This window comes from Pteropus alecto, unplaced genomic scaffold, assembly GCF_000325575.1.
Source record: "Pteropus alecto unplaced genomic scaffold, ASM32557v1 scaffold95, whole genome shotgun sequence".
NCBI classification, from domain to species: domain Eukaryota; kingdom Metazoa; phylum Chordata; class Mammalia; order Chiroptera; family Pteropodidae; genus Pteropus; species Pteropus alecto.
This window is the reverse complement of record NW_006441071.1, coordinates 4,933,954-4,944,779: the sequence shown is the minus strand read 5'-3', so window position 1 is coordinate 4,944,779 and position 10,826 is coordinate 4,933,954. Positions and strand designations below refer to the sequence as shown.

At 36.8% G+C, this 10,826-nt stretch overlaps 1 protein-coding gene across 1 annotated transcript in view; it reads right to left on the bottom strand.

The window, feature by feature from the left end:
* The window catches only part of FREM1 (FRAS1 related extracellular matrix 1), a 109,821-nt gene that overhangs the window by 6,766 nt on the left and 92,229 nt on the right, over positions 1 to 10,826 (bottom strand). Inside the window, exons 29-34 of the mRNA XM_006918357.1 lie at positions 6,148 to 6,297; positions 4,421 to 4,659; positions 3,726 to 3,773; positions 3,310 to 3,474; positions 3,010 to 3,138; positions 2,476 to 2,591 (exon numbers count right to left, since the gene is read on the bottom strand). Of these exons, the coding sequence (XP_006918419.1) occupies positions 2,476 to 2,591; positions 3,010 to 3,138; positions 3,310 to 3,474; positions 3,726 to 3,773; positions 4,421 to 4,659; positions 6,148 to 6,297 (847 nt within the window). The remainder of the gene's footprint in view (positions 1 to 2,475; positions 2,592 to 3,009; positions 3,139 to 3,309; positions 3,475 to 3,725; positions 3,774 to 4,420; positions 4,660 to 6,147; positions 6,298 to 10,826) is intronic.

Below are 10,826 nucleotides of genomic sequence, written 5' to 3'. Positions count from 1 at the left end.
AACCTTGGTTAGAGTATTACTGTCCTTCTGCACTTGCCCTCATCTTTGTCAGTAGAGAAATCAGATCTTCTCATTTGAAGTATATTGTAATCTCCTTACTACTTCAGAGAGCTTAGGTTCTACATCGAAGCTCTTTCCATAAGAGGAAAAAAGACCTATCCCACTATTTCTAAGACGAACTTTAAATAAAAGTAGGACATCTCAACCCTGGACCACCAGAAAGACAAACAAGTGAGTCCTAGAACACATTGAGCCTGAAACATCGCTGGAGGCAAAAATGACCAAACCGAAGCTGTCTTACTTCAGGCACATCATGAGAAGGCAGGGTTCTTTGGACAAGACAACAATTTTGGGAAAATAGCAGGCAGCAAGAAAAGAATACCAAATATGAGATAGATTGACTCCGTAAAAGAAGCCATGTAGGAATGAGTCTGCAGGAGCTGAGCAAGGCTGTTGAGGACAAGACGCTGTGGATGTCACTCATTCATAGAGCTGCCAGGAGCCGGAACTGACTCAACGGCCCATAACAACAACAAAGACATCTGGTTATTTTGGTGGAAAAATGTCTTAATTGTTCTTTAACATATGGCATTATGAGAATACATGTATTTAAGCAATGATTATTTATAAAATTTTAAAAAAAACATTTTAACTTATTTTATACCACTAACTCATCAACAAAAACCTGAAGCCACTGATTAATCTCTATGGTATCTTTCCTTATACTTAGGGCAAGAAATACTTCAGTGAAAAAGATTTGGCCAGTTTTTAAATACACTTTTGAAATATTCTATTAGCTTTTTAAAAATCTAAGTATAATTTACCTACAATAAAATGCATAAATCTTAAAGTATTCAATTGAGTGAATTTTGACAGTGGTATATCTCCTGTAACAACCACCTAGAGGAAGGCATAAAACAGTTTCATCCCTCTAGAACCTCACCTATTTTCTAGTCACCCCACAATTCCTGCCAGAGATGATTGTTTATTTGTTTTTCAATTTCTAACACCATCTAATATGCTAGCTTTTCCTATCATATTAATAAAATCATACAATATATATTCTTTTATGTTGGGCTGCTTCCTCTCTACATAATGTTTTTGAGATGTATCCACATTATTAGAGGTTTCAGTAGTTCAATCCATTTTATGGTTTATAAAACAACTTATCAGAAAAATATCTACAGTATTCTCCTTTGATGGAGAAAATACAAAGAACTCCTATAACTCAAAAACAAAAAAGACAAATGACCCAAACTATTATTATAAAAAAAGTTTGCTATTAAATTTTTATGAAATTTATTTTATACGTTTTATAATTTATTTTATTTCTTTTTATTTTAACATATATTTTTATTTCTCTTGGGTAAATACCTAGTAGTAGAATTGGTAGGTTATAGGGTAGATGCACGTCTCTTTATGAAACTGCCAGACAGTTCTACAAAGTGGTTGTATCATTTTACACTTCCACCAACAATACATTAGAATTCTATTTGCTCTACAACAGTCAGTATTGTCAGTCTTTGTGATTTTAACTATTCCAGTGGATGTGAAGTGGTAGTTCATTGTGATTTTAATCTGCATTTCCCTGATGTCTAATGGTGCTGAACATCTTTTCTTGTACCTAATGACCAAGTGTACATCTTTTCTTGTGATCCCTCCAAGTCATTTATTATTTTTTTTAAATTAGGTTGTCTTTTTGTGATTGATTTGTAGGAGTTGTTTGAATTTTCAAGATTCGAGAACTTTATCAGATATATGATTTGAGATTAGCTTTTCTCAAATGTGGTTTGTTCTTTCATTTTCTTACTAGTGTTTTTAGATGATTATAACTTTTTAAATTTGATAAAGTACAAGGTCTGATCAATATCCACCAGTCAATTTCCAGCCATGTGGCATATTAGTCTAATTGCATTATTTTGGATAATATCCAGGTGGGCAAAAAGGGGGGGGGTGCGGTCAAGGATAGTTACTTATGCATTTTTAAAGTCTTTTTGAACTAGGTAAATTTTATTGTCATAATTGGACCACAAGTCATCCTTCATCGAGTGTTCCATTACCCAATGGCCTTTTGTCCAACTTGTCTGGTTTCATAAGCATCAATGCCTCTTACATTGCCATAGGTCTGATGCTATGTGATCTTTCACTGTTATGTTTCCAAATCAATAAGCAGGAATTCCTATTTGATATTTTAAAAAATTGATATAACCTGCAATGCTGCTGACTCAGAAAAGTTTCTTCTTTCCCCAAAAGACTGAGATAGAGAGGCTAAAAAATAATATTGTGGCAATGATATAGTTTTAACATAAAAGAGCTACATCAAAGATCTGAACTTCAGACTCTCCTTGGGCTCCTAAAGCAATGTCAGGTAGATATTAGACACTCAACACTTGAATGAAGGAAGCAATTCTATAGTTCCATGAGATAATAGAGAAACAGTAGAAAAATAGTCAAATGTGAAACAAATTTCCTTACTGTTCCCTGCAAGCTCGGGCAGCTGTGTTCCAGGTGCCTTTCTGCTCTGTGATCAAGAAGTGGCAGTAGCCTGAATGATGGTGCCACCCAGCTGGGCAGGATTTGTCTTCCACCTCCTGAAAAACAGTTGTCCGTGTTTATATCATAATGGTCTTTACAATCTAAAGTCTCAGCATAAAGAGTCCTAGGAGTCCCCTAAATTGAATAGAGCAGTTTTTTCACCAGAAAGGAGGTCAGCGCTAATCCCAATTCTCCACCTTAAGAAATGCAATGGCTTCTTACAGAAACAATACTAAAGTTAGCAATGTTTCAATTTTATACCTGTGACTTTCTCATTGCTAAACAAATTCTTTTTAAAATGTATTGATATAACTAATGTATTTTGTGATATTTAAAACATTACTGGGGCCATTTTTTTTCCCTCTTCTCTTTCAAAGTGTAATAAAGGCAGGCCGATGAAGAGAAGCCTCTCTGCTACCTTATCACAGGGTATACTGCAAGTAAAGGTATCTGGCTGCTCATCCTGTGTCTCACCTTGGTTTGGGGGCTCCAAGCTTTCCAGGCAACCCCATTGCACTTATATAGCTTTTGGAGTCTTTCTTCAAAGTGGAAGAGTCCCTTCAATTCCATTGTGCAGTTCTTTGGAAATGAAGGCCAATGGTTCTGTGGGAAGGAAAGGCAATTGAGAATTGACAATGTATGTTGATCTCATACTTACCTCCTTTAGGTCTTTGTTTGTTGAGTAGCGTTTGTGTTGAGTAAACTCTCCCCAAGCTTGAAGGCCCAGCAAACAGCTTGTTGTAAGGTGCATAGGAAGTAAAAAGATCTTCATACCTGTCTGGGGAAGTGTGAGTCAGTTGTGGATTCTGCCTTATCTGCGTGAGGCAGTTCTGCTACTTTGATTGTCTTTCGTGGCTGACTAATAATGGATATTTTGGTCTTCCTTTTGTGAGTTGGGGTCCTGTCATCCTCCAGTTGCAGGGAAACCATTCCATGATACTGAGGAAATCAATAAACAACAATAAAGAAAAAAGCAAACATCAAGATAGCAAACAAAACATTTGTTGCAAAAATGAGCAATTCAAAAATTTGATAAAAGCAAAATTGTTTTTTTTCTGACTATCCAAGCCTCTAAAACAAATTTCAAAACAGAATTTTAAGAGAAATTGATAAAAGGCATTAAAAAATTCACTAAATATTTTGTACCTATAAATACAAGAAATTTAGCAAATCTCTCAGACTGTGCTTACATTATAGATGATATCTGTTTCATTTCTATAAACAGAGGATGGATGAACCTGAAATCAACAGAGAACAAAATATAAGCAAAATTGGCTTAATGATAATTAGCAACAGGGTAAAATCCTTTTAGTAAGATCTTGTTGATGTCTGAAAATTTTTGAACATGTTTCTCAAGATTTTTCATGCTCTATTCATTGGAATTTTAAAAATCACTAGACCTAATCACAACTTATCAATGTTGATTCATAGCCCCAGTTAAAGAGAAAAGATATCCTTATTTTGTTGGTATATCTATGATGCCCAGAGGTCCAAGAAAACATGCACGCACACACAAGATTGCGTTCCGGGTTAGAGCACTATGCTAATAAGGTCAAAGCCATGATTGCCACCCCCAAGTAACTGCTTAGTCTCATTCTATTCCAGGGTCACTGGTCATCCCCTGTCTCCATCACAAAAGCAACCAAAATAGAAATCAACAGATGAGTCAGTATATGTATCACTTCAATTAGTACAATTAATGAAGTAGGACAGCATTATGATATTTATATACAAAAGGCACTGCATAATTGTGTAAGGAACCATGGCCCCCACTCACTATGAGAATCCAAACAGCTTCTTCAGTGTTTCAGAATACTGGTTAATATCTTTTGATTCTTTTAATGTGTATTTCACACACCAAATTCCCGAAGGACCCCATCCTTACTGTTTTGCCATTCCCTCGCATCCTAAGCTTTATTCCATAAAGATCTGTAGAATCAAAGCCCCGCATGGTGTCTCCCCTGGTGACTGCTAGCCGCTTGGAAGATGGAAAAGGTCTTCTTTCCAGATGAAAGGAACCAGAAGTAGTGGGTGAGGAAGACCCCGGGGACAGCGGGGGCCAAATGCCCTTCTTCCATGCATTGTGCTTGTTTGGGTTGAAGGAATATGAAGGATGGCACTGTCCTGGAGGCAAGATGGCAGGTCAGTTCATTTATACAAACAAATAAGTGATCACATTGACACAGCCCCTGGAGCAGCTTGTCATTAAACTTAGATAGATGGTTTTCCCGCCAGATGCTGCCTTTTCGCCATTTGCCAGAAACTCCTTTACTCTTCATCAATTTCCATCCAGGAAAGCTGTGCCCTTCTGCACATCTGCAGGGTGATTATAAAGTCATGAAATTGATTTCATAAACCACAAATTAAAATCATTGTCATGATTTTATAATCACACCATATCCTTATGCCATAGCAGCCTCACTTCTCTTCATATTATAGTACTCTTCAATCTAGCAGGTTTATTCACTCAACAAGTATCATTCCACAAACACTTCGAGGTGATCATCCTTTCCCCAGTCTCCTAGAGGTAGAAACTGGAATTGTTTGAAGATACCAGTGAAATCAAATAACAAATAAATATTAGCATTCAACTGCTATGGAACAAAGATCTATTAAATCTTAACAGAAGTTCTTCTATTGGAAATATTACCAATTAGTGTGAAAAAAATCTAAACCCAGAACCCCCATCTGGAATTATATACTTTAAGTGTAAAGTGTGTACTTCATATATTTTATGTACTTAATGTGAACAGAAATTTCTATTGAAAAAGGAATCAATTTAGTGATGAAAGGTGGTTGGGAGAGACGTTGTGGAAATATGAGTATTATAAAAGAAAGAGAATAGTGTCCATTTTTATTAAAGGATGAGAAAGAGAAGAGATAATAGATTTCAAGTAAGGAAAACATACAGGAAAAGGATATGACAGGTATAAAAACAGAAATATAAGAGAGAGCATAGAAACTGGACAATTGTAAAATGATACATAGACAAATAAGTAGAAGGTATTTGCAGAAAAAAATCAGAGCACCAAGGACTACGGTTGGTCTTTGTTTTATTTAGTTCACAGGTTGTTCTTTAGCACATTACTATCCAGGACCTATTCGGCTCTGCAGCCCAAGGTTATTCATTAATATTCTCCAGCTGCTCCTGAATCCCCAAGCCAGCTGCATCTTTCACATCTATTTTTCTTCCATTCCTTCCTCCTTTAGACCTTTCCTGGTCACACTCCAGTAGGGGGCTTAGATTTTAGGCATTAAGAGCTCTCTTTAACAGAGGAAGATAATTACAGCCCTACAAACTCTGGGGGAAAATAATTGTCCTTAGATTCTCACCAACATTGTTTCCCCCTTGGTGAGAACAACAAACGAGTAGGGAAAAAAACCAACTATAGCACCGACTTGTTGCTTTTCTGAACCAGTAGTTCCTAGCAGGAGGAAAACCACATGAAGCAGAAAACAGAATAAAGAGCCTACATCATGACTGAGGTTGCTTTCTTGACAAGAAATTAAGCATTTTGATGTGAAGGCGTTATCAAGCACATTGGCTGTTGAAAGCAAGCAGCTACAGCGCCAGGATCGCTCCTGATTTCAAGATGAGGATCAAAAGAATACCTCCTTTTGAGTCCAAAATTTTCACTGCAGCTTTTGTCTTTGTGCCAAGAACTGCATTCACAGGGGAGTTCAGAATTACTTCAAAGACCTCATCATCTTCCTCTAATCCGTCATAGGTAATTGCTATATTCCACATCTTAGTTGACATTCCTACAAGAAGTAAACATTTTAATTACTCTTTAATTGCTATTTCAATCACCTAGGTGTCAGAGAAATATATTAATTAACATGTCTGCAGCTAGACTGCAGTAGCCTGAGTGAGCTATTGTACTGCTACCAACTCACTGAAGTCTTGCTGTTCTCCAAATAATATTAAAAGACCACATTTGTTTCTGGACAATGATGATTCAGTTTAAATGCAAACATTGTTACAAAAAGTCAAGCTGCATTTTGCAAGGAATGAGCAAAAAAAAATAGTTAGGAGACAAGATCCAAGACTTAATTTTTTTCCCCCGACCTGCCCCTTCTCTTCTTAGGAATAAACAAGTACTGCAATCTTAAAAAGCTTAATAGTTTCAAAACTCTTAAGATGTTGATACAGACAGTCAGAAGTGATTATTGGATGGTACTTCGTGCTATTCATGGAGCCCTTGAAATGATTGATTTCTAAAGACAGCTGCCTCCATCGGCGGCTCCACTTCCTGAGTTCCTTCTAGCCTGAAAATGCTTTTGCTGATGATGTAATGCTCAGTAGTTTGATATCCTCCTGGAGAGAATTTATGGGCTGGGAGTTGTAAAACTAGACCGAGCCAATTTGTTCTTTCCCTTTCTGTCCGCCTCTATTCGTGGGGTTACAATCAAGCTTGGTTTACAGTAACTTTGTGAACTTAATACAAAATAGTTTTGATGTTTAAAACACATCCCCAGCCATCCTACCATCACTCAGATGGGACACAAAACAACTCCAGAAACACAAAATATTAAAGCTGGAAGAAACTTCTGAGATTGTCTAACCCTGACCAGTTTCTACGACGTGGATTATAGGATATCTCTCCAGAGTTTTAGGGGAAAAAAAAAAAAAAGTGGTGGCAGGAGGAAAATAAAGTGCTGTTTAGTGGAGAAAGAAGGCTCAAGTTTAAGGGAAAAAAAAGATAATAAATTTAAGGTTTAACCTTAAATTTATGGGCTAAGTTTTGAAAGCTTTACCCTGCTATTTACTCTTTGATTATTTGAGTGCTTTTATTCCTATCGACCCAGCTGTATAAGCAGTTAAACATTTCATTTCTAGCCTTTTCCTTGCAGATTGTTTTCTACAGATTTATGCCTCTCGATTGTGCCATCTGTATGATGGCCTCCTTCTTGAAGGCACGCCAACATAGATTTCATGATCTTAATCAAAGTCTCATCGACCCATAACCAAATTCAATGGAAAGATGAAATTCTTCACTTATCCTACTCTTGGCTGCACTTAAAAGGAAAAATTAAGTGTATTTGAAATATTTTTATTAAAAACATAGGCTGATAGCTAATTTGTTAGGCATTCAGTATCAACTGAGTTCTTAAATCAATTACTTTCAGGATTTTTGCCAAAATAGAAGTTGAAGCACCTAATATGAAATATTTTATAAGTCCCACTACATGGATGGATAAATCAATCCATCACAATATATTATTTTGTATCTATTACATAACAGCCTTTGCTTTAGATGCTACGGAGACCACCAGAGGTGTGATATAAGCAAGACTTGAGGTAAAGGAATTTAAAACTTCTTTGAAGAGACAAAATGTAAATAGTTGAAAAGTCATCTATTCAAGGCAATGTATGGTTAGCTGCCAAACGATACAGAATAGACAGACGGTAAGTACTATATGTGTGTGGGCTGCAGAGCTGGAAAGATTTGGAGGGAAGAAATGGGAAAACAACAAAAGCAAAGGCAGGAAGATTGCAAAGCAGAGCCCTTGATAGGGAAGGCTGAGCAGATTAGTGGCTGGTATAGAGAGGTCACTGAGATGAATAGGAAGTGATAAGGCTGCAGTGGCAGTTTTGTAGTCAGACAGCAGAGAGCCCTGGACACTAACTAGGCGATGCGTTTCAGACTTTAAACCGAAGACAACAAGGAAGGCTCTTGAAAATGGATGTCTTGGAAAAATGAAACTGAAAGTGTTATATAGGAAGATTTAGGGGTGCAGGCAGAGAGGCTAGAAGTTGGGAGATCACATAGGCAGCTGTTGTAATAAAACTGGTATAAAGAGATGAGGCTGGACAATGAAGAAAATATATAAATGCTAAGATTTTTACTATTCAGAGAACTGTTTCGATTCTCAAAGCCCATAGAGTTAAACATTCTTCACATAAAAATCCAATACAAAAAAATATTGCCAGGCCTAACCAATTGCCATCTTAAAAAAAAATTTTTTTTTTTAAATTACAGCAGCTCTCCTCCCTGCCCCACCTCTGGGAAAAAAAAAACCTTAAAGTTTTTGTAAGATATGATGGAGTAGATTAGAAACAGATGGTTAAAGAACATCTATTCCAAGTTTCATTTAAGTGCTTCTGATTTGTTTTCAACTTTCTCTCTACCAGGTGTGCACATAGGACCAACTTTTTTACATTAATGAGATTGGAAGTAAGAACTTTGTTTTTTCTTTTTCCTTCCTGTCCCACTTTCAAGGTGCAAAGTATTTGTTAAATTACTGAGCTTATAAGAGATTTCAGAAGGCTCGAACTGGCCCCCTGTTTCCATAAAACAAAAGGTGCTGAAAAGGAGAGAGAAGGTGTCATTTTATGCAGACATATCCCACTTTACAGAATAGGTCACTTCCTGAATATTTTCCTGTAAAGCCACTGAAAGACGTTTTCTCTATGAGTTTTAGTAAATGCCACATTAGACACCCGTTCCTTTAGGAAATATTTTGACTCTTAGGAATGATGACTTCTCAGTTAAGAATGCAGCAAACCTTTCAAGAACATATATTTTAAAAAGAAAACAATCACTTTCTAAACAATATTTACACTTTGACTCAAGATTAGTCACAAAAGCTTAATGCACAGTAGTCAGGATTAGTCTTTTGGTTTGGTGCTACGGCTACTAGGCTAGCTTACTAGCTTCAGTATATATATATAGCTCACCAGCCTGAAAAGTCACCCAGTTTCTCTCCAGCTGCCTCCCAAAAGTTCTCAAACCTTATAATATCACACTGTCTTTGATTTTTCACTCTCTGTTTCTTCACCAGTCATGGAAACTGCTATTTTTAAAGAAAAGAACAGATTGCTTTGGGCAAAAGGGCTGGGGGTCAGGATGGAGACACCAGACCCAAAAGAGGCAAGAATTAACAATATGTGAGTAAATGAATATGTATGGGACCTGTGGATGTGGGGAACTTAAAACTTTTCTGAAGTAAGACTTCAGTTTATGAAACTGTTTCTGTCTAATAAGTTCCAAAAAAAAAAAAAAAGCCGAGTGTTGTTTCTTTTTTAATTAATTTTTTTCTTAACATATCTAAATAATCTCTAAAATCATGACCATTTAGAGCCCCAGAAGTCATTAATATTTACTCATAACAGCATATAAACTCTTCTAGGCAAATGAGTATTTATCTTATGCAGTAGAATCCCTACAAAGTAGCTTTTAGAGATTCCTCTAGTGTAATACATTCCTCTAGTTTCTATCAACCCAAACAGAGCACCTGGTGGGCTGCTCAAATCTACTGAAGTCAAAACCATGACCTTGTAACAAACCTCAAATAATAAGGATGACAGATGACAAAGACTCTTGGCTCTCAAAGAGCGGAAAGGTTGGAATTGCCTTAACACGAAGTACAAAAATAGCCTAGTGCAAACACCTCAAACCCTTTGTTTTAGGGTTGACCAGAATGCAAGGGCCTGGGGGAACCTGAAGGTAAACATCAAATACATAATGAGAGTAGCTCTTCTCACAAAGTGTAGTCAGCCTGAGGAATGAACTTATGCACATCATGAAAATATCACAAGGAGGAGACCAATAACAATACTTGGGTTACTGCATGCCAAATTTAAGGCTCACTGTGAGAGGTTGAATTGTGTCACTCAAAACTCCATATTTTGAAGTTCTAACTCACAGTATTTCAGAGTGTGACCTAACTGGAAATAAGGTCATTACAGATGCAATTTGTTAAGATAAAATCATACTAGAGTATGGGCTCTCATCTATTATGACTGGTGTCCTTATAAAAAGGGGACATTTGAACAGACACACACATACAAGGAGAACACTGATAAGGGACATGACAGCAGAAGCCAAAGAATGCCAAAGATTCCAGCAAACCACTAGAGCATGGAAGAGAGACATGGAACGGATTTTCTCTCACAGTCCTCAGAAAGAATTAACCTGCCAACATCTTGATCTTGAACTTCTAGCCTTCTGAACTGTGAGAAAATAAATTTCTGTTTTCAAGCTACCTGGTTTGTGATATTTTGTTAGAGCAGTCCCAGCAAATGAATAATATAGTCATCAAACATCATGCTGCTTGTGGTGAAAGGCATTTCTTTTCTGTGTTTAATATTAAAGATATTAATTTTGGAGTGGTGATGGTATTTCAGCTATTTTATTTTGTCTTTGCTTGAAACATCATGAGTCAGTGGCAGGCGATGGCGGGACTTTTGACTTTGTGCAGATCACTTCTCTTGCAGAAGACCACAAAGCTGGAAGCCCTGGCTGCTTCTCAAGGCCTTTTCCATTTGCCCCTGAACTGATGATTCT